The sequence below is a fragment of the Melanotaenia boesemani genome, chromosome 4 (assembly GCF_017639745.1).
Source record: "Melanotaenia boesemani isolate fMelBoe1 chromosome 4, fMelBoe1.pri, whole genome shotgun sequence".
NCBI lineage: Eukaryota > Metazoa > Chordata > Actinopteri > Atheriniformes > Melanotaeniidae > Melanotaenia > Melanotaenia boesemani.
In genome coordinates this window covers 730,518-754,640 of record NC_055685.1, presented here as the reverse complement: position 1 = coordinate 754,640, position 24,123 = coordinate 730,518, and the positions used below count along the sequence as shown (strand labels likewise).

The 24,123-nt window shown below is 43.1% G+C and overlaps 1 protein-coding gene across 2 annotated transcripts; it reads left to right on the top strand.

Annotated features, from left to right (window-relative positions):
- Window positions 1-797: 797 nt before the first annotated feature.
- LOC121638421 (UTP--glucose-1-phosphate uridylyltransferase-like) lies at window positions 798-20,671 on the top strand. Of its 2 annotated transcripts, none has more exons than XM_041983203.1 (10): window positions 798-924; window positions 4,014-4,129; window positions 8,421-8,528; window positions 16,025-16,210; window positions 16,292-16,425; window positions 17,348-17,645; window positions 18,368-18,565; window positions 18,661-18,903; window positions 19,820-19,924; window positions 20,500-20,671. In XM_041983203.1, the coding sequence occupies exons 2-10, from the start codon at window positions 4,031-4,033 to the stop codon at window positions 20,605-20,607; spliced, it is 1,479 nt and encodes a 492-aa protein (XP_041839137.1). In that variant the 5' UTR covers window positions 798-924; window positions 4,014-4,030; the 3' UTR covers window positions 20,608-20,671. The 2 variants fall into 2 exon arrangements, with proteins under 2 accessions (XP_041839137.1, XP_041839136.1); XM_041983202.1 differs by lacking the exon at window positions 798-924 and adding an exon at window positions 3,494-3,719.
- Window positions 20,672-24,123: the final 3,452 nt, after the last annotated feature.

The following is a 24,123-nucleotide window of genomic DNA, read 5'->3' as shown; positions in this document are numbered from 1 at the left end:
TCCTTTATGTTGAGCAGCTTTTGCAGGATTTTTCGTTTGACAATCAGCAACTCCCCACAGCCAGCCTTTTTTTTTTTTTTTTAAAGATCAATTTGTTTTGGGTTTTTTTTTTTAGTGCGTCACTACTAAAGATGTTGCTGCACTCTCCAGCTTTAACTCACAAATCTGATCAGGTCTGTGTTATATATTCATTTAGATGCTAATACATAACTTGGCAAAACACTTTAGATTTGATGATTTGCTTTCTTATTACCTCAGTTATATTGAACTGAATCCATTAAACTTCAGTAAAATGTTTTAAATTGACATGAAATTAATCCTGCACCAGAATTATTGAGGAAAGAAACACGGCACAAACTGCATATAACTAGTGTTTTTAATGAAAGATAAATGAGAATGGGGTCATTTTTTTATTTTATTTTTTTTCCTAAGAACCTAAATGGTGAATCAAGCGAGAATGAAACAAGAAAATCAGATTTAGTGAAAATTGCAAAAACATCTATTCAGCTGTTCTCTTATGAATTAGTAACAATGTGGAGAAGGGAAAGTAGAATAAAATAGAGCATACCCATCATAGCTGTAATAGTAAAACAAAAGTTGAACAACGTGGAACCGCGCTGAATTAACAAGTGGGCGGGACAACGAGGCAACTATCTGATTGACAGGAACCTCGGACCAATAACCGTTGTCCTCTACATCACGTGTCATGACGTTTACGTCGAAGGCGTTGGACTCAGCAGCAGGCTAGGCTGACCGTCAGCAGCACGCTAACATCCGCGGGTTGACTCTTTAGCGGCTGTACGTCATTAAATTCGACTGTTTTTGTCCTAACGTCGAGTCCTCCGGATGTAGCGGCTCTCTACCCCGGTCCGAGGCTGCCCTGTTGTTATCGAAGCTGTCCCTTTACTTTGACAGTTTATTCAGGTGGGTAAGAGCTTCGTTAAAGAAAGTTGTGGCTGGTTTGTGCACGAAAAATATGTGGAAATCAAGCGTGTAAATGGACAATTCTAAGTAAAGGAGCATTTCTGACCTGCTGGCATGAACCTGCCTCAGCCCCGCGTGCATGTTTGCACGCCACAGATAACATGCCTGACTTTCCACACACCAAACACAAAGCATTGAAGTTTATACATGCCTAAAGTACACAAGCAAGATTAAATTGATTAAAATTAAATGACAATATGTGAAGTTAGTCAATAATTTGAGCAAAACGCATTAAAAGGTAAAGCTGGTGTTTGAGTGCATTTGAAGTGGTGGTTTAGTGTTTCTGCTGATGCTCGTGTCCACTGAGGACCACTCTTCAAATTTCATGTCTTCATCTTGAAACTTAACAATTTTAAAAGTTTTTGGCTTCCCTTTGCAAACAAAGTCCACACTGATATTTTCCATGTAAGCATCGAAATGCCAATGTCCAGAAATGAAGCTGAATTTAAAATGAGGCTAAATAAGAGTAAACAGGTTATATTTACACAATACTGAAGTCAAACTGTGGTCTTTACACCTAAAATACTGTTGTTTGACCATTTCCTCCACATAAAAGTGTTGACACAACTTTTCACTAACAAACACTTTAATAGAAAAACACGAGTTTCTACTTCTGCGGTTATTTTTTATTTACTTTTACTCATTGTTCTCATCAATGCTGAAAATGTCAAATAAAATATGGAAAATAAACTTAAGATTATTTGATTTTTGTTTTATTATGTTATAGTACAATTATCTATTGAATTGCCTTATTATTATTGTTGTTATTATTATTATTATTGTTATTATTATTGTTGTTATTATTATTGTTGTTATTATTATTGTTGTTGTTATTATTATTATGAGGTGCAAACTCACCTTTCATAGTGGATGATTAAATTTTGGACTGTCTAGGAGAATATCTGTGTTTAAATTTGTTATTTAAAAAGAAAATAACTAGTAAAGTTTAGGAATTTAATGGTAGTTTATAACAAAGGCATGTTTTAGAAGTAGCAGGAAAACTTACGTTCATATTGAAAAAGCTGATGTTTATCTTTACATTTGTCAAAATGCTGCAGTTACTCTAAAGTATTTCTTTTCTGAAGTTATTTTTCCTTTTTAGGCTGCACACGTTGGGTGCATATGTACTTAAATGTGTCTCCTTATTTTAAGAAACAATTAGAATCTATTTTTAGTATTATGTTTTTATTTCTAGTGTATTTATTCCAGATGCCTTACAATGAATTGGTTGGACTTTCTATTTCGTTTAAAGTGACAGTGCCAATAAAGATTTTCTTTGTATTTTTCTTTTGTTTTCTTACCTTTAAAGTATATATTTGATTTCACAAAGTAGATAGAATAATCAAAAATAAATCAGTCATCCATAAACACCAGACAAATAGATCACAGCCTGAACATAATTTTGATGGGCACTAAAAATATTTAAAGTAAAAGTTTTATAACTTTTAGAAACACGAGTACTGAGATTTTCATTGGCGTCTGCAAGGAAGCTTTTTGTGCTTTTACCTGCTTAAAGGTGTTAAAATCCACAGCTGTATCAGTCTTTGAAAAGCATTCAACCATCATTAGAAACAGAAAGTGGATTATTCCACGTAGTTAATCTACTGGTCATTTCAAAATGAAGACGATGAAGTCGATGACTTTCTAAGCTGAGACGAGCAGACGTTTGCATTTGAAAAGAGACAAACAGCATTTTTTTGTATTTATTTTAATGATGGATGTTGGTTGTTTGCAGATCCTGAAGGATTTAAGAGCAGCATCGCCATATTCCATAAAAACACCCTAGAAACAACATTCTTTTTCTTAATTATAGTTTCTAGCTTGTTGTATGTAATAGAGAAACACTGACCTGATGTCCTTTGTCTTTTGTTAGAATGGATCAGCTGTAAAATGTTAAAATGGTTCATTCATCCATCATTTATCCAGAGCCTCGTAGTATTTATGATTCCTTCTGCGTATGAAGGCAGCAGGTTTCTGTCTTCCCACCACACGTTTGTCCCAGCGTCATTTAAGCCTTGATTCACTTCTGTTCATCTCTCTTTTTAGATTTTTCTGCAGTCTTTCAGACTAAATCTCTGCTGGTTCATCGCTAACCATTACATGCTGACGTAGCTCACCAGTAAATATGATTTCTAACTACTTTGATATAAACTGCAGTGTACTACTGGAACGGTTTAGACCAGCGTACAACAAATCTTGTTTTTATTAATATATCTGTTAAAAACGTCTAAAGTCTCTTAATCAGTTCATTTTTTATATAATAACTTTGTTGCTGAACTGATCAGCTTTTTCATCAGTAAAAGAAAAATCCATCTTTGAAGAATAAACAACTAAGTGTACGATGGTTGTGAGTTAGGATCTCTGGTGGGCGGGACAGTGGCGTCCCACCCTGCACACACTGTCCCTGGTTGTGTGTGATTGGTGTGTGTCTGTGGCCGTCCCACCCTGCACACACTGTCCCTGGTTGTGTGTGATTGGTGGGCCGGCCCTGCGCTGAGCTCGGGGTCGGAGCGCCTGGTTTGCGATCCTCCTGTGCGCTGGATGAGGAGGATGTGTGTTCTGTGACCGAGGTGGACTCTGGGGGTTTTCTTTAGGACCATTTGTACCAGTACATGGACTCGCTGTCAGCTTCCACACCTGCCACCAAAGCTGCCAGCTGCTTCCTATTTACAGATCGTGTTGTTGTTACTTGTCCTTTAAACAGACTTTGGTAAAAATGTCTCTAACTGTAGCGGGTAAGTTGACTTCTTGGTCGTAGTAGTTTTTTCAATAAGTGGTTTATTTTGGTTTGTGTTTCCTGACACAGAAGCTGGCTCGAAGCTAAACCTCTGTCACATACAGCTTTACGGAGAGCTCACGTTGACTCTTCTTGGGAAAACTGACATTCTGTTTGAAAATTGAGAATTGTAAATATAAATCAAGCTGGGTGTAAGCATGTAGTTCCTGTCCTCCATCATTCCATCTGACGTGAACATGTCGCTTTTACTTTGTCTCCAAGCAAATGAAAAAGAGGACTGGTGTGTTTACAGATCTGACCAGAGGAGTGATGACAGAGTTCCAGGAGAAGCTCCGTCAGCAGCATGAAGAGTCGATGCATCGGGAGCTTGAAACGCTGCTCGCTACAGCCAACAAGGCTGAGGCCGAGGTGGGTGAATCCACACAACTCCAGAAACTCTGGGAGACGGCGGGACAGACTAACTGCAGGGAATTCATTTCCAGCTTAAATCAGCCGCTGTGTTTCACAAAGTTAAAAATCTGAATAGAGAGTTGTCATCAGTTTGGGATAACATCAGCTGTAATGTTACTGATGTGCTTTTACTCTTCATGTGTTCAGGTTGAGGTGAACTTAGTGGCTTTAACAAGGCCCGTTAATGCACATATAATTTAGCCTTCAAGCTTACATCCTCATTCCTTCGCCAAGCATCCCTTCAGTTTCTTCCCTCCACACTGCAGCTGCCTTCCACGCACTCTCATCTTAAGACCTGTTTTTTGTTTTTCTTTTCTTAAACCGGCCATTTCAGAGGTCATGGGTGGCACGCAGTGGAACAAGTGTCATGGGCTCATTTATCTGTTACAGGTTACGAGTAAATATTTGCTCAGTATTGCATACAGAGAGTGAGCAGGGACGCCTGAACATGCAGCGCAGACTCTGTTCGGAGACTTTTAACCAGTTCAGGGTGAACAACCCTGAGGTCCTGCTGCATTAAATGTAAATACAAAGTCTGAGTTATACCTTTTGACAGGCTGGAGACATTTACAGAATTCTGTGAGTATTTAATTAATTTAAGATAAGTTTATTTATATAATGCCAATTAACAAGAATAGTAAATTCAAGGCACTTTAAAGAGAAATTAAACATGTTTAATGTAAATACAATTATATATCTTGTGATTCAGTGTGGTAGTGGTAAAGTCACATAACAAATCCCATTATTAAAGCAAAACTTACAATAAACACTTTCCACTAACAGCCCTACCACACATGTTAAACCTTATAAATGCCACCCTGGGTACCAAAAACCATTACGATCCATCACCCAGGTTGCTCATTAAGACTTTGTCCCACAAATATCATCTTCCTGGCCAAAACATTTACCAACATATAGCACCAAATGTGGATTAATACTTCTGAAAATAATCCCAAAATTAATGAATAATTTCCCTCTGAATACATGTCATTTGATTTAAAACTAATCATGTGTTCATCAGAACTAATAATTTGAGAGGAAGATGCAAAGCACGGAGGTTTTACTATCTAAGACAAAAAATGCAGATTATATCAGCGCTGTTCATTAAGCTTTGGAGAATCCTTAAAATGTAGTTTAATTTGTTTATTTAATTGGAACAGTACAAAAAAAGTACGTGGTCAGAGTCCACATACGTTAAACCAGCAGCGGTCAGAAGCCACAAACGTTAAACCAGCAGCGGTCAGAAGCCACAAACGTTAACCCAGCAGTGGTCAGAAGCCACAGACGTTAAACCAGCAGTGGTCAGAGTCCACAAACGTTAACCCAGCAGTGGTCAGAGTCCACAAACGTTAACCCAGCAGTGGTCAGAGTCCACAAACGTTAACCCAGCAGTGGTCAGAAGCCACAAACGTTAAACCAGCAGCGGTCAGAAGCCACAAACGTTAACCCAGCAGTGGTCAGAAGCCACAGACGTTAAACCAGCAGTGGTCAGAGTCCACAAACGTTAACCCAGCAGTGGTCAGAAGCCACAGACGTTAAACCAGCAGTGGTCAGAAGCCACAGACGTTAAACCAGCAGTGGTCAGAAGCCACAGACGTTAAACCAGCAGTGGTCAGAGTCCACAAACGTTAACCCAGCAGTGGTCAGAAGCCACAAACGTTAAACCAGCAGCGGTCAGAAGCCACAAACGTTAACCCAGCAGTGGTCAGAAGCCACAGACGTTAAACCAGCAGTGGTCAGAGTCCACAAACGTTAACCCAGCAGTGGTCAGAAGCCACAGACGTTAAACCAGCAGTGGTCAGAAGCCACAGACGTTAAACCAGCAGCGGTCAGAAGCCACAGACGTTAAACCAGCAGTGGTCAGAGTCCACATACGTTAAACCAGCAGTGGTCAGAAGCCACAGACGTTAAACCAGCAGCGGTCAGAGTCCACAAACGTTAAGCCAGCAGCGGTCAGAAGCCACAGACGTTAAACCAGCAGTGGTCAGAGTCCACATACGTTAAACCAGCAGTGGTCAGAAGCCACAGACGTTAAACCAGCAGTGGTCAGAAGCCACAGACGTTAAACCAGCAGTGGTCAGAAGCCACAGACGTTAAACCAGCAGTGGTCAGAAGCCACAGACGTTAAACCAGCAGCGGTCAGAAGCCACAGACGTTAAACCAGCAGTGGTCAGAGTCCACATACGTTAAACCAGCAGTGGTCAGAAGCCACAGACGTTAAACCAGCAGCGGTCAGAGTCCACAAACGTTAAGCCAGCAGCGGTCAGAAGCCACAGACGTTAAACCAGCAGTGGTCAGAGTCCACATACGTTAAACCAGCAGTGGTCAGAAGCCACAGACGTTAAACCAGCAGTGGTCAGAAGCCACAGACGTTAAACCAGCAGTGGTCAGAAGCCACAGACGTTAAACCAGCAGCGGTCAGAGGCCACAGACGTTAAACCAGCAGTGGTCAGAAGCCACAGACGTTAAACCAGCAGCGGTCAGAAGCCACAGACGTTAAACCAGCAGTGGTCAGAAGCCACAGACGTTAAACCAGCAGCGGTCAGAAGCCACAGACGTTAAACCAGCAGTGGTCAGAAGCCACAGACGTTAACCCAGCAGTGGTCAGAAGCCACAGACGTTAAACCAGCAGTGGTCAGAAGCCACAGACGTTAAACCAACAGCGGTCAGAGGCCACAGACGTTAAACCAGCAGTGGTCAGAAGCCACAGACGTTAAACCAGCAGTGGTCAGAAGCCACAGACGTTAAACCAGCAGTGGTCAGAAGCCACAGACGTTAAACCAGCAGCGGTCAGAAGCCACAGACGTTAAACCAGCAGTGGTCAGAAGCCACAGACGTTAAACCAGCAGCGGTCAGAGGCCACAAACGTTAACCCAGCAGTGGTCAGAAGCCACAGACGTTAAACCAGCAGTGGTCAGAAGCCACAGACGTTAAACCAGCAGCGGTCAGAAGCCACAGACGTTAAACCAGCAGCGGTCAGAAGCCACAGACGTTAAACCAGCAGTGGTCAGAGTCCACATACGTTAAACCAGCAGTGGTCAGAGTCCACAGACGTTAAACCAGCAACGGTCAGAGTCCACAGACGTTAAACCAGCAACGGTCAGAGTCCACAAACGTTAAACCAGCAGCAGTCAGAGTCCACAAACGTTAAACCAGCATCGGTCAGAGTCCACAAACGTTAAACCAGCAGCGTTCAGAGTCCACAGACGTTAAACCAGCAGCGGTCAGAGTCCACAGACGTTAAACCAGCAGCGGTCAGGGTCCACAGACGTTAAACCAGCAGCGGTCAGGGTCCACAGACGTTAAACCAGCAGCGGTCAGAGTCCACAGACGTTAAACCAGCAACTGTCAGAGTCCACAGACGTTAAACCAGCAGCGGTCAGGGTCCACAGACGTTAAACCAGCAGCGGTCAGAGTCCACAGACGTTAAACCAGCAGCGGTCAGAGTCCACAGACGTTAAACCTCCGTCCTTCAAACGCCAGTATCTTTATGAAATATGATCAACAGCAATGTTACATTTAGTTTTAAATTTGTTGTCGCCTGTTTTTCTGTCTTGGTTACCTTACTTACATACTTACAGAGTGAAAGGTGGATAACATTATAAAAACATTTAGGATAGACTTACTTGTTGATGCACATTAATGATGGTAACTTACGAAAGAAATAAATATTAAATAAATTATTAATGTAGTTTTTTACCGTTAAAATCCTAAGTTTTCCACAAGAAGCGGCTGAGTGGACTATTTTGTTGCGACGCGTTGCCAAGGTAACCAGCTCTGACACAGAACCTGCAGCTCGGTCTGTCAGCTGTTGTATTAGACCTGATCAGTGGAGGGAAGGGAGATGATTGGTTAACATTAAGTTACTTAACACACACATTTCAGAGGGCGGGTGCAGCTCTTACAGCTGGTGTGTGTCCAGAGGAGGATGCCACATTTTGTTTCAAAGTCCACAGATCGTTTCCTACATGGTTTTTATTATAGAAATATTATCCACCATCCACTTACCATGGTGTAAGCAGGATAATGCCCTTCGAGGTGTCCATTATCTTAAATTAATGGACGCCTCGTCAGGCATTATTTCTTACTTATTCTAAATTAGCTAATCTTTTACAAAACCTAAAAAATAAGCACATAATTTTCACCAAAAAAACTTCCTTTTGTTTTTTTCCTAATCCATATTGTTGTTTTTACATGAGAATATTTAGTTTTTCTGACACACAGTGATGTTTCATTTGTCTCATTTCAGATCTCCAGAAAAGATTTTGATGGCTTCAAAAAGCTTTTCCACAGATTTCTGCAGGTGAAAGGTCCTTCAGTCGACTGGGTCAAGATCAACCGGCCGCCTGAGGAGTCGGTAAGCCCGCATACCTGCAGTCACCATGTTTAATGCATCTTATCTTTCTTTGCTCTACGTCACTATCAAGCATTGGTGGGAATTTTTTACTAAAAAATTGGGGTGAATAAAAACAGAATTATTTCCACAAGGTGAAATGGTGAAGATGTGGCAATAGAGCTATTATGTAATGTGATTACACAACTTTTCAGTCCCTGGTTACCCATCACCATCTGTTTTACAGATAACAAGCTTTAACTAAATAAACGTTTAAATGTTTCACAAACGATTGCATTCTGTTTTATTCTCGTATTACACATCGTCCTACGTTTTCTTGCTAGTGGTTGTAGAGCTGCAGCAGCATTACCCAGAAAGTGGACAGAAAGAAAAAGACTATTTCTATTTCCCTGCAGCTGAGCAGATTTATAGAAAATAATCATTCATAAGAGGATGTAATTGCACAATCTTCCAGGATTCCTCTAAACTAGGACTTGTGTTGAGCAAGGTCCAAATTTTCCTCATTCTAATGAGGGCTTGTAGTTCTGGTAGATTTCTGCAGGTCCGCTGGTCTCTGTTGGGAATCCGAGCAGACTGTCAGCTCTTCTGTAATGTGCAGTTACAGATAACCTGTAGATACAACATAAATTAATATGTTTACAGTAAATAGCGCTGTCATCCAGAGTCCTTACAGTCTGCATCTCACGGAACCACGAGGAGAAATCCCAGGTGTTGGTCTGGCCACCGGAAACCACACAAGGGTTTGGGGTCTTGCCCACCGCTGTCACATGCTGTCACATGCTTAGTTTAAATCCTGAGCCTCCTCAGAGGGCCGGTCTGCTGATTTACACATATTTATTTGAATGGATGAACTTATTTATTGGACAGGGACGTGCGCAGCCGTCCACTGACCTCAAACATGTTTGGTGCCAGGCTTTACTAAAGCTAATAATTCCCACCTGCAGTCCCTGGACAGGTAGCTGGTAAAACATGCACCAAAGAACAAAAATTTAAATATAAAAGAGTTTCCACTAAAATTTCCACTGTAGACTACACACAGAGATTCAGACAAAAAACAAGTTATTGTGTACAGGTTTGTTTTACATTAAGTTTTAACATTAAAAATACGTTGCAAACTACTTTTGGCTCTGTTTAAGTTGGTTTAGGAGAAGTTAGCGCTTCCTCTGCGATGAAGAACGGCATAAGAAAACTTTCCACCCAGCTCAGATTTGTCTGATGGTTCGTGTTGTATTTTGTGTTTTTGAGCTGGTAAGTAAAGTAAACCCGTGCTTACCCTGAGGAGGGATGTCAGTTGTGCTGTACATGGCAAAGCACAAAAACTGTCTCTGATGTTTCAATAAACTTTATTGTAAAAATCTGGGACTGCTCCTCTAAAAGATTCAAACACAAGCGAATGGAGATGAGTCATACTTCAGGCACATTAATGTAACCGGATCTGGATGGAGAACATTTAGTTTAATGCCAATTACTTATCAGCATGATGACTTTTTACTCATATAACCCGGACGGTAGTTCCCTGCACCGCTCCCAAAATACCCAGCAGAGCCAAGGACTAAGAATAGTCTGACCGCCACAGCATTCAAAAGCTTTACATCGAGGCCAGACAGACGCTGGCATTTGTCTCTTGTGGGACTCTGGTAGCTCCTGACCAGCCGTCTGTCTACACCCACCCACCTACTTCTGGATCCAGTTCCAGCTGCTGCTGATAATCACATGATCCCTCGAGACATTAACACGGTCATGAAAGATGTTCAAAGCATATGAAACTTTATAGCCTCACTTGCCTGTACTTGTACAAGTCACACACACTTGGCTAGATTTTTTTATGCTAAAGGAGGGGTTGAGAGGCGGTGCCGTTCTTCTAGAAAAACATGGAGTCCATGTTTTTCTAGATTTGAAGTATTTAAATACTCTCTGGTCTGGCATGAGAGACGAGAAACCGCATCACTGCCCAGAGATCTCTGTGTCCAACGCCCATAAATGTTGAGGGGCAGGTAGTTCCAGTGCAACAGTAAGCCCACTGAAGACTGGGATAGTCAAGAGTTTTGCTAATTTCCTGCCTCCTCGCTTACATCCCCTCCCCCGAACAACTGCACCAGACCATGTGCTGCTGGGAAAAAGGACAGGTGGTCTAAGGCTTCGTTCACACTGCAAGCGACAGCGGCTCAGATCTGACTTTCTATGCGACTCATATCTGACCTCTTTATGACGGTCTGAACAGCAAAAATCTGGGTTTTTTATTCATATCCGACCCAAGCTACTTTCACATGTGGTACTAGATCAAATCCATGTCCGATCTTCTAAAGCAACCTCAGGCTGAACGGTCGTGTCACACTTCATCTGACTTTTACGCCACTGAAGTGTGAAAGACGTCACAATTCTGCACAGGAGGAGGCAGACCCAGCAAGGTCGGAGCAGTGTTATAGCATTATTCTTCTAGGCTCTGATTGCACAACAACTTTGAAACGGATACACAAGAGTCGCATCCATATTCACCTCCATAAACTGGATGTGGGCTGAGTGGGACGTCACAACTTCCTTTGCACATGCAGGTCACTTCAGGGCCTTAGATGGTTCATACTGGAGTCTGATGGCACATTAAATAATAATGTGGACAACCACACGGGGAAAAAATGGATCTTAGCAAAGACCTGCAGTGTGGGAGGACTGGTAATGAACAAGACTCACACACATTTTTTTATTCTACAAACTGTACCTTCATAGATTTAATTTACAGACAATCATCATCCAGCCGGGTTTGGCTTCAAGTCCGTTTCCTTGTAAATGACTTTGGACGGCAATATTAGAAAATAAGACATTGCGGCTCATCTTAAACTTCAGTCTTTACAGTAATTATCCAGTTTTCTCTTGACAAAATGTTCTTTTAACACAAAAAGTCCCGTTACTCCAAACCAGAGGCGGGCAAACCAGGCATTTGCCTGGAGCCCAGGCCCCATACAAGGCGCATGGGGCCCCCAAAATGCATTCTTCATGTTGCTTTCCCCATACTCATTATTTCAATAAAAATCTCTTCACAAAAGTAGTACTGGAATGTCTAATTTGACGAATAACTTGTGTTTTGACGGTCGTTCTATGAACCCTGCACCCCTTCAGTCTGAACTACATGGACGTGTGTTACGTATCACGCTGCATGTATGCGGAAATGATTACGGTGCATAAAATCAAAATACAAACAAGTGGTAAAAGAAAGAAATCCAGATGAAGCGGACATACGAAAGCGGCACACAAAAAAGAAATCGAGGGACCAAAGGCAGCAGTTCATTTCAAGCTGCCAAAGCTTTCTAGTTTTTTTGTTGGTATTTTTACAATATTTTTACTGGAACTATGGCAGCGAGGCAGCGAGAAGCCTCCACCGTTTGCTCTCACCGCCGGTAACGTTGCAGCTGAAGCTCCTCCCATCACCGATGACAGTCCTGTCAATCCAGGCGGCTCTGGCTCAGCCAGCAGCGATCCACAAACTCCTCCGAAACCAGCACTCCGGCCCGAGCTGCTCGCTGTTGGAGAGGCTGCTCAGCTGTGGAAATGAGGCCAGGCCAAGTTAAAGAGAAAGATTTTCCACAAAATGAAAAGGGTCGCATATTCACAAAGCACACTGTTACATATTGATGAAAAATGGCGAGAGGGTGACCAGATCCTGGTTAGTTTACATTGAAAGTGCAGACCATGGTTTTTGCTTTTGTTGTTGCCTTTTTGAAAAACAAAATCAGACTGTAAGTCATGGCGGATGTCAGTGATCAGCTGATCGGCTTTTCTCTCTTGCTGCGTGTGTTTATGGATCAGCTGAGAAGGAGGAAACTAGCGGTTCATGTTCACACCGTCACATATTTACCACAAAGTGTTGTTTTTGTCAGGACCTTCTCTAACAGCGGCTGGCTGGTGGTAGGCAGGGTTTATACTCATGGTGATGCTGCTGTAGGACTTTTATCACTGCTGAGTTTCTTCATCAATGTCAGCTGTTTAACTTCAGTCGTCTCATCTGCTGGTTGTAGGACAGAAATTATCACCATGGAGACGGTTGGTGAGATGATGATGTATAAATTCTGAAATATGGTTTAGAACATGGTAGAGATGATTTAGAACAACATGTAGATTACATGCTGCATTTACTGACCCTTGGACATCTGATGTTTAGAGAAGGTCGTTCTTTTGATAGAACACACACACACACACACACAAAAGAGCAAATTTCAGGCATAGTCACGAGTGGCGATTAATCATGATCAATTTGAAAGCTGTGATTAATCATCATTGAAATTTTAATCATTTTGACAGCCCCAATTTACACACATCCATGCTTTAAGACAATATGAGAGTTTGCAGTATCCGTAGAATGTACATAAAAGGTACGTGAGACTGGTAGATGCAGGGGCCCCCGAATTCACCACTGCTCCAACCAAGCTGTCAGAACATGTTACATCCATGTCTTTCCTTGTGTTTCCCATTGTATGAAGGTAGTATGTTAATTTGTACAATCCCTCTTAGCCAGGAAGATGCTTGTAGAACCCCAATTTAAAAAGTCAGTTTGTACACGAGTTTTCGTAGAAATCTTCTTTGATCCGATGAAGTAAAAGCAAAACCTTTGGACCATAGTGGCCACAGTTAAACTAAAGAAAAACTATAAAACCCATAAGCTAAAGAGCACCATACCAACCAAGAGGTATGGTGGTGGCAGTATCATGTTATGTAGGTGCTTTGCTGCCTGAAGAACAGGTACGAAACAAACACCAAGATTTTATAATTACATTTAACTTATTAAATCATTAAGAAAATAATTTCTTTTATATGCAAAGTTTCAAACTTACTATCGGTGACATCACTTCCTCTGAGAGCCAGCGACTTTATCAGCTCCACCTTGCTAGTACCAGGTTGGACCCCATTTTACCTTCAGCACTGATTTAATTCTTGGTATCAAAGATTGAACAAGGGTCTGGAAACCTTCCTCAGAGGTTTTCTCCATATTAACATGACAGCATCACACAGTTGCTGCAGGTTTGTCGGCTGCATCCATGATGAGAATCTCCCGTTCCACCACATCCCAAAGCTGCTCTACTGGACTGAGATCTGGTGGCTGTGGAGGCCGTTGGAGTCCAGTGAACTCATCGTCATGTTCTAGAAAGCAGGTGGAGATTATCTGAGCTTTGTGACATGGTGCATTATCCTGATGCTCAGTTTGAACTTAGCAAGTTGTCTTAACCATGTCTACATGACTAAATGCTCTGAGTTGCTGCCATGTGATTGGCTGATTGACAAGTAATTGAGCAGGTGGAGCTAATGAAGTGGCCGGATGAAAACAAATGCATGTGTTTAAACTGCAAGTCCCCCTGCTTTAACATGCAGGTAAAATCCGTGCTGTCATGTCTTCCATGTTTCTGTCTGTGAACAGTGATCTGATTTCATTGTGACCCTGACCTGCAGTCCAGCTGCTGACCAGCTGACAGACGGATTATTGATGGCTTGAGTCAGGACTGCTGAACCTGCGGTTAGCTGTCATGTGACATTTATCCCGGAGTTCATGCATGTCAGTCAAGTTGGGGCCAATGTAGGGATCAGTTCCTTAAATGATATCAGGCAATGGTCAACGTTTCAGTAAGAGAATAACAGTGAGACAAGCAGGTCTGCCTGTTTTACCTTAAAGCTTAGTTGCTTCCCTGTTTTTAAACCGTTTTTTTAAGGGTCACCTCACTCAAATAACAGAAAAATAAACTTCCCACTGTGATACGTAGCAGACAGGTTCAGAGGTTTTAAATGGGGATTGATACTTTTTAGATGTAGATTATCGAGGCAAACATGTCTTTTGAATGAATTATTAATAGAAAACATAAGAGAGAAAAGCCGTTATAAAGCACTCTGCTAGTATAGTGTAGGCAATAAGGTGCAAAAACACTTCACACATACACAAACACTCCTGCTGTTGTTGTGCAGTGCTTATTACAGCAGTGTAGATTACACAGTGTCCATAAATACACGTCCTTTCTGTGTGTCATGTGCTGCTGGTCAGAAACGTCTCACTGAAGTCACTCATGCTTTGTAGTTAATTTAGGATTGTTTTTATCTTTATTCTGGGTAAAAGGTGTTAAATCAGAGAGTAATAAATGTAAACTTTTAATCTAAGTTTACACTTATTGTAGCCTTCACATCTTTCACTTATTCATCTGCCTTATAAAGTATAGTAAATATGCACCTTTATTAAAAAGACTGAACAGTTTAAGAAAGATTTAGTTCAATTTAAGAGTCAGAAAAGAAGTATTGGAGACAGAAATCCAGAAATGGCTCAGTCCTCTGCAGCCTGGTGTTAAATCTGAAACCTCCCCTATGACCCGGCTCAGAACAGCATGGGAGGACATGAAATTTAATATTTAAAAAATTCATTTCAGCCATTATCGAGCATTTATTCTAACGCTGAAGCCACACTGGTCAATCCAAGCCTGACCAAGTTTTGGATGGAGGTTTTTTCAACTTTATCCCGGATATTAAAAGCTGACTGCAGCCGAAGCTGTTTGGTGTCGCTGAGGAGGAGGAGGGCTCCCTACCTCCAGAAAAACGTTGCACCCTGTCCTTTTACCCCGTTTTACTTGAATGGAGGGACACTGTCCCACCAGCTCTCAAACAGTCAGCACACATTATGTTCTGTTTAAAACTTGAGTAGATCAGATGTTCACTCCACCGTGAGAGCAGGAAGTTTCAGAAGATGTGGAGCTTTTTCTTAAATGCATTACTTAAGATATAGGAGCAGAGTTGATGCCCGTTTATGTTTCTCTATGTCCGTAAATAGCGACGTTCATTTCAAACGTTGTCGTAAGTCGTAGTCCTCATGCTTCCAGAGTTCACCCTCATGAGCCGAACCACGATCACCTCAATCACCTCATCTTCACCACAAACCAAACCAAAGAGATGTTTGTTGATTTCAGGAACAGGAGTAAACAAAACACTGTTTACATCCTGGGAGAAGAGGTGGAGGTGGTGGAGGAATAAAAGCACCTCAGACTTCAGCTGGACCAGGATCACATCTTTCATTCTGTTTTTATTTCTTTAGGATCCTTAATTAAAAGTAGTTAGTCAGCTGTTTTTTCCTCTTTCTGTATCAGTAAATAGATTTAGTTAGAAACATCTAAAAGTTAAATGAACCATTAAATGAGATAAAAAGCCTCAGTAGCAGCTTAATGAGTCATCTTCAAGCTTTTCTTCAATCCAAGTAAACCTATTTCATATTCTTAGCTACAGCCTGGTGATCCAGCAGCACCTCTTTGGTGTTTGTGATGCTGAACAACATCCACCAAACTTTAGAGTTAGGAGTCAGATTTATCATCATGTTCACACCAAGAATAAGAGCAGCACCGTGGTTTCTGTTCTCCTTCTCTTCCTCACCGCTTCCTCTAAAAATATCCTGGGACACATGCAGAATGTTTGTTCTTAATTTGACCGATGAACAGATGCTGTTAATGTAGTTATGTTGTGTCCTCGCTCTGCTTCTCCATCAGATCCAGCCCTATGAGAAGATCAAGGCTAAGGGGCTCCCCGACAACATCACAGCCAGCCTGAACAAGCTGGCTGTGGTCAAACTGAACGGCGGTCTGGGAACCAGCATGGGCTGCAAGGGCCCCAAGAGCCTGATCAGCGTCCGCAGCGAGAACACCTTCCTAGACTTGACTGTGCAGCAGATTGAGGTATAAACTCACAAAAACAGGACACTGAGCAGCTCTGAGGGTGGAGGTAACGTTTGTTTTCTCTGTGCATCTGTTTTTCAGCATCTGAACAAAACATTTAATGCTGACGTGCCGCTCGTTCTCATGAACTCCTTCAACACTGACGAAGACACAAAGAAGATCCTGCAGAAATACACACACCACCGGGTCAACATCCACACCTTCAACCAGAGCAGGTGCAGCCCTCACTCACACACACACACACACCTGTATATCTGTCACAGCTCTAGACTTCGTTCACACCAAGTTAATCCGAGAATGGATGGACTTTTCTAGATAGTTCAGCAGCATTTCCATAATAAGGCCTGAAGTCAAATCAAAAGACTGATTGCATAAATGATATATATTCAAAGAACAGTGTGAGTGTGAAGGAGGGTCCTCTCCCGGCTGGGAATGAGGTCCTGCCCCAAGTGGAGCTTTTAAAGTATCTTGTCCATGAGTGAGAGAAGGATGACGTGGGAGATCGACAGGTGGATTGACTGACAGTGATGTGGACTCTGCATCGGTCTGTGGTGGTGAAGGAGTTGAGTCTAAAGGAGAAGCTCTGGATTAGTCGGTTGACCTACGTTCCTACCCTCTCCTATGGTCATGAGCTGTGGGTAGTGACTAAAAGAGAGATCATGAATACAAGCAGCCGAAAGGAGTTTCTTTCGCAAGTGGCCGGGCTCTTCCTTAGAGACAGGGTGAGAAGTCTGGTCATCCAGGAGGAGCTACCCACTGCTCCTCCGCATCGAGAGGAGCCAGGCAAGGTGGTTCAGGCACCTGGTTAGGACACCTCCCTAATTCCCCACCAGGAAGAGGCCCCAGGGTAGTCTCAGGTCACACTGGATGGACTACATCTCTTGACTGTCCTGGAATCAGGATCCCCCCAGACGAGCTGAAAGAAAGTGACTGGGACGTCTGGGCGTAGGCTGCTGGCCCTGCCAGACCCGGATACGTCATGTTTTTATGTTTTGTGGTCTTATTGTATGTTAGACCTTTAGATTAGAAACTTGATCTTTTCTTCATTACCTCTAGAATATTCTCAAGTGTGAAGTAATTTTGATATCTCATCTGGTTTTCTTCTGTCATATAGAAAACTTTTTCATTTCCATGCAGGTATCCGAGGATCAACAAGGAGTCTCTGCTGCCGATCGCCAGTAGCATGGGGATGAGCGGTGAGAATGCTGAGGCCTGGTACCCACCAGGCCACGGGGACATCTATGCCAGCTTTTACAACTCTGGCCTGCTGGACAAACTCATCGCTGAAGGGAGAGAGTACATCTTTGTGTCCAACATCGACAACCTAGGAGCCACTGTGGACCTCTTTATCCTCCACCACCTGATGAGCCAGCCGGCTGATAAACGCTGCGAGTTTATCATGGAGGTCACCGACAAGACCAGAGCCGACGTGAAGGTGAGCACACTACATCCTAACAGAAAGGAGAGAGTAGAAAGAGGAGAAAAAGAGAGTGAAGAGAAGAAAAAGGAGACAAAAATACACCAGCCGCTACACCTGTAAGGAAACAGAAAGCCTCTGCAGGACAGTTTAAACTGGTTGCCAGGCAACATAAAAACGCAATTACATTGAGGTTTTATTGTAAATGAACGATTACAGTGTTTGATCGGCCTCAGTTAGCCGATCTAGACTTTATTTTTAACGGGTGGTCTGCAGTCGATCCACCATCTTGGTCTGTGGAAGACCAGGCAGAGGAGGCGGGACGTGGTCGGCTTCTTTTTCGGTTGTAGCTGCTGTGGTGGCCGTCCAGAAGCTGGAAAGGTGGACATGTGACATTCCTTCCTAACTCTCTGAAACTGGCCCATCATTTGGTCTCCTGTTCTTATTTATTTTTATTATTAGTTTTTTTTACTCTATTAAAACACAGCGTGAAATAATCTACACTGAACGCTGAAGACCAGCATCGTGTTGCTCTGTCTAACTTTACTGAAACGTTGGTAACACAGCGGCCTGGTGTTCACATGAATCCAGCCTTTTCCCACTGATGACGTCACAGTTCGTGACTGAGAGCAGAGTTATTCTTCTTGTGAATATCCCAGCCAGTTTAAAACTAGGTTTGGGAACCGGCATGTTGCTGGTGCCTGGCCAGTGTGAAAGGGCTCTCTGTTCCCTCTCTGCAGGGTGGGACTCTGATCCAGTATGAGGACCATCTGAGGCTGCTGGAGATTGCTCAGGTTCCCAAGGCCCACGTCGACGAGTTCAAGTCTGTCACCAAGTTCAAGATCTTCAACACCAACAACCTGTGGATCTCTCTGCCTGCCATCAAGCGGCTGCAGGAGAAGAACTCCATGGATCTGGAGATCATTGTCAACCCAAAGGTAGACCCAGACACGCCTTCCGAGCAGCAGGTGTATGAAACTTAAAGACCCTCCTCTGAATCTCCTCTTAACTACATCCCTCCACCCCTCCGCAGACATTGGATGGCGGTCTGAACGTCATCCAGCTGGAAACAGCTGTGGGCGCCGCCATCAAAAGCTTCAACAACGCCATGGGCGTGAACGTTCCCCGTAGCCGCTTCCTGCCTGTGAAGACGTCGTCGGACTTGCTGCTGGTGATGTCCAACCTGTACAGCCTGGACGCCGGCTCTCTCACCATGAGCAAGAAAAGAGAGTTTCCCACCACGCCGCACGTTAAACTGGGCAGCTCCTTCACCAAGGTCTGCAAGCACCACACCCATCTGACCCACACACTGTCGCCATGACCACGAACGGATCCGTCTTCAGCACAGGAAATGTGCTGCGGATTACAGAACCACCTGAGATTAATATTTAGTTATTTTTTGTAGCATCATCTCATGAGGTTGCTCTGCTACCGCAGACATAAACGTTTGCTGCACTCCTGAGTTTAGCAGGTCATGCAGAAGACACTGAATCAAAAGGTGGTTTGAGTCAAATTTGCAGTTTTTCCTGTTTTTCTTTTTTTTTTTTTTGCATACATTCATCATGTTATAATTTTTGATGATCAGATCAGAAACCGGTACAGTAGCACTGGGCATGATGGCTGCATCCCTCATCCTCTTCTTACCCTGATGCTCCATCACCCTGGGACCTGGTAAAGCTGGACTCATCAGACCACATGACCTTCTTCCGTGGCTCCAGAGTCCAGTCTTTCTGCTCCCTTTTTTCTGATTCGTGGTTTTCTCATGGCTACACCGTTGTTTAGCCCCAATCCCTTGAGTTCCCTTCACATTGTTGAGTTCCACTGTCTGATTTCACCGAACATTTAAGAGATCGCAGAGATGTTTTTCTGGTCACGTTTCTTTCCAGTTTTTAATAATGCGCTCAACAGTTCTTAACCCAGCTTTAGTAGTTCCTGCATGTCCTTAGATGTTTTCTTTGTTTTCTTTGCCTGATGGCAATAATCTGACCCTTCCTAAACAAATTCAAGTCTTTCCCCGACCGCAGGATGTGTCGTCCACATGGTTTTTAAGAGATGAGAAGCTACTCATTGCATCAGTCGGGGTTAAATAACTTGCTACCAGCTAAAATCATCATCATCATCCATGCAGTGACGGTGTGGGAACAGTCGGTCCTGGAAGTTTCTGCAGCGTCATGCTGTTGTTTGCTCTGCAGGTTCAGGAGTTTCTGGCCCGCTTTGAAAACATCCCGGACATGTTGGAGCTGGATCACCTCACTGTGTCCGGAGACGTCACCTTTGGGAAGAACGTCTCTCTGAAGGTACACACTTTTTTAAAGGTACAGTGTGTAAGGTTTGCTAGTGGTAAAGACCGGCATAGAAACACCACACGGTGGTGAATGGACGATGGCCAAAACAAACATTTCATTTTTTATCTGAGTGGATCCAGTAATGACTGGACTACAGGTAACCACCAACATTCTTGTGTCTACTTAAAGGTGAGATTCTCAGTCTCAAAGTTTAAATTCAACTAATAAGTTTAAAATTATCCACACAAACAGAAATTATTAATACGTCTTATGTCTCTAAAGGGAAGCCAGTTGCTGCCATCTTCTGTGGTCAGCGTATCTTCAGCACAGCCAGAGTTGGTTGATTTAATAAACGTCAGCTGTTTTTAGCAGAATATCAGCTGTTTCTGGCCTCAGATGCTTCTTTTTCATTTGTTATATGCCAATACCAAGATCCTCTTTTCTGAGCTTGAATTTGAACAAACACTACATACATATGTATTTAATTAAAGTTTACTTCTTTCTTTTCTCTTCAATCCAACCAAGGAAACTATAAAACGTGAAGAGAAATTTTAAGATTACCATTATAACCTTGCCCCTTTCACCAGGGTACCGTCATCATCATCGCCAATCACGGCGACCGGATTGATATTCCGGCTGGAGCGATGCTGGAGAACAAGATAGTCTCAGGAAACCTGCGTATCCTCGACCACTGAGGACCTCTGGGAGGAAAGGAGAAAAAATCAGAAAGAAAGCCACATCCACCTTAAAGAGACTTTGCTCTGCTGGAAACCCTGTGACTGACCACTTTGATCCAGACAGATTAAACGTAAAGTCACCCTGACACGGCATCGTCGTCCTCGTCCTGATGCTCTGCAGGCCGCCAGCTCATCGTGAGGAAACTTGCTGTTACTGCAGAGAATCACTGGAACGTCTCAGTCCACTGATTCTGTTCTTACCAATAAAAAAGTGCAATACGTGTCAGCCTGTGGTTTTTAATTAAAGGAAATGTCTGAACTCTGAAAACCGGACTTTTTATTCCAGTTAAAGTCACATCTTAGATTATTTTCGCTAACAGAAAAAGTTTAATTTCTAATAAAGTTTTTTTTCATAGAGCATGTGGCAGGTTAAACTTTTTACAAAATCCATATCTAAGGTTTGAAAGTTACTTTGTAAAAAGTTAATCAATTTCAAATATTTTACAAGACACCTCACAAAAACAGCTAGAAGACTGTAACAGCGGAGGAGCAGCAGCTCTACTCTGAACCCCTCCTGGATCACAGAGCGTCTCACCCTGTCTCTAAGGGAGCACCCGGCCACCCTGCGGAGAAAACTCTCTCCCCTCCTGAGCTGCCGGATGGTGGACCAGAATCTCCACGAAGCCGTCCGGAAGTCATTCATGGCCTCTCCAAACTCCTCCCATGCCCGAGTTTTTGTCTTAGCGACCGCTGAAGCTGTGCTCCTCTTAGCCCGGTGATACCCATCATCTGCCTCTGGAGTCCCACAGGCCAAGAAGGTCCGATAGGACTCCTTCTTCAGCTTGACGGCATCCCTTACTGCTTGTGTCTACCAACAAGTTCGGGGGTTACCGCCACCACAGGCACCGACGACCTTACGGCCACAGCTGCTGCTGGCCGCCTCAACAATAGAGACATGGAACACAGCCCACTCGGACTCAAGGCCCCCCGCCTCACCCGGGACATGGTTGAAGCTCTGCTGGAGATGACAGTTGAAACTCTTTCTGACAGGAGACTCTGCCAGACGTTCCCAGCAGACCCTCACAACACACTTGGGTCTGCCAGACCTGACCGGCATCCTCCCCCACCATCTAAGCCCCACGTCCGGGTAAGGGAAACCTGGGTTCATGATTTGTCATCAACATAGGGGTGTTTTGAGCCACACTTCGTCTGGTCCCTCCCCTAGACCAGTGGCGGTTCTAGACCACCTTTACAGGGGGGGCCAGGCTGGGGCCAGTGGGTTTTTTAGAGGGGCACATCCAGCCCAGAGCAAAAAAGAGGCTGACGCAAAATATATGATTCCTTTTTTCATTATTTTATAAAAACAAGTTACAAGTGAATTGTTACCGTCACGAAACTAGGATTTTTCAACATATCACATTTGCAACTCAAGTGTAATTAAAGCCGCAAGCAGCATCCATCGGGTCCGAGCTGCTTCGACCCGCCACCCGATGTTGCCATGACAACAGGTGCTGTTATGTGTTAAGGACCCAACCTGTATGAATCCTGTCAAGTTAGGTGCAGATCCCACATATTCCTATGGAGATATAAGCAAACCGTAAGCTTCCCACCAAGTTTGGAGTCAGTCGCACGAATCCCCTCAGACTAGTTCGTTCAAATACGATGTGTGTAAAGTGCAAAAAATGGCAAAGAAATGGCCTTACACGCCAAGATGGCGGGCACCCCGTTGCCATGGCAACAGGTGTTAGATTGACTTTATTGCTTGACTCGGGTTGTTACACGTGTGTGCCGAGTTTCATCTTCCTACGTCGAAGTAGACTTTTGGGACCCCATTCATTTGGGGAATTTTGGTGTCTCTAGGTGGCGCTGTTGAGCCAATTTTGCATTGAAGTCAATGCGGACTTTAGAATATCAAATTTTTCACCGGGCTTGATGTGTGTGCCAAGTTTCACAACTTTTCATGGGTGTTTAGGGGGTGATATTTAGGCTCAAAATGCTTAGAAGGAGAAGGAGAAGAATAAACATTTGGAAAACAATAGGGCCTTGCCATACTTCGTATGGCTCGGACCCTAATAATTATGAGAAAAAAATAGAAAGTAAGACACCCCCTTCTTAGTTTAACCATTACTACAAACTCTGGCTTCTACTATCTTTTTCGGGCATTTTCAACATTACATTGCCATTACACCACTGTAACTGTAGTAAATGTAATGATTTCTTGATGAAGATTATAGTGATATAATCTTTATCAATAAATCATTAATACATTTACTGTATTTAATGTGTATGGTTTGAGCATTCTGACTTCAATGACTCCGAGAAGAATAAAAACATTTTCTTCAAAAACTAAATTTCATACCATTACAACGATCTTACTGCCTCTTGATAGTTTAGACTTATTTTAGGTGGCTTGCGCTTCTTACTGGGGTAAAACAAAACTTACCGCCGTATTCAGGGGTGCAACGCTCTAAAAGATCCTACTAAATGTTTAGATACGCTAAAAGGTCCGCCTGAGTGGTGCTGTTTTCTGATTGGCCCTGAGCTTGGCCCGCCCAGAGAAAGCTGATCGATTGGTCCTGGGGATGGGTGTAATGAAATATTTCCCAGCATGCTTTGGGGTTCCGCTTGTGCTGTCCTTGCTGCACCATGAGTTAAGTGTATATGTGATCTCATGACGCCCTCTCCACGACTCTCCTTTATGCAGCCATGTTGAAACACTGTCAAATACGTCAAATATTAAAGACGATTATGAAGAGTAGATAAATCTTGGTTCATGTAGGCGAGTGTACCTTCAGAGGTGGGGCCACAGGTGGGTCCACGCTGCCCCCCCTGGGCCCCCCCCCCCCCGACGACACAGCCCCCAGGATCGCCAGGATGCACAAACTCCCCCACCACGGTAAGGTGGCGGCTCAGGGAGGAGCTGCTTTTTAACTGGTTGAGCACAATTTAAAAGACAGAGCTCCAAATAGCAGAACACATTAGAATTTATTGTTAAGTGAAACCCTTTGATTATCCTAATGATAAAAGCAGAGAAAATACAAAATATTCAGAAGATTTCTGTTTACTAAAGATAAAACTGACTTTCAGAACAAAGCAGTCAGAAGGCGACTGCTACTCAGCGAGCTTGGAGAGATAGAAGTTACCGTACCATTACAGTTTCTGGTAAATACAGAAAATCCTTTTCATCGCCTCCTTTTCCAGCTGGATAATGGAAACCTTGAATTACAAAACTATTCATGTACAGATGCTGCTTCAGTCTGATCTCTGGGGTCCTACATGGCTTACATACCAATTTTTATTAACTTTTTTCAAAATGATCAGACACCTGTGATAAATAAACATCTTGAATCTGGACAATAACAATTCATACTTTATTAATCCACAACTGGTAAACTCTCTTCCGGCTCTTAAGACCAGGGCTGGCATACCAGCAGAGGCCCCCGCTCTGCAAGCTGTGCAGATGGTAATATTTCCCCCACACTGAACCTTGTGGCAAATAATGGTTCTTTTCTTCTGATAATTAATTTAAAAAGC

Bases quoted from the DNA above. Each gene is read 5' to 3' on its own strand.
- LOC121638421 (XM_041983202.1), top strand. The intron at 4,130-8,420 runs GTGGGTGAATCC...GTCTCATTTCAG, and splicing joins CCAACAAGGCTGAGGCCGAG to ATCTCCAGAAAAGATTTTGA. The intron at 17,646-18,367 runs GTGAGCACACTA...CCCTCTCTGCAG, and splicing joins AGACCAGAGCCGACGTGAAG to GGTGGGACTCTGATCCAGTA.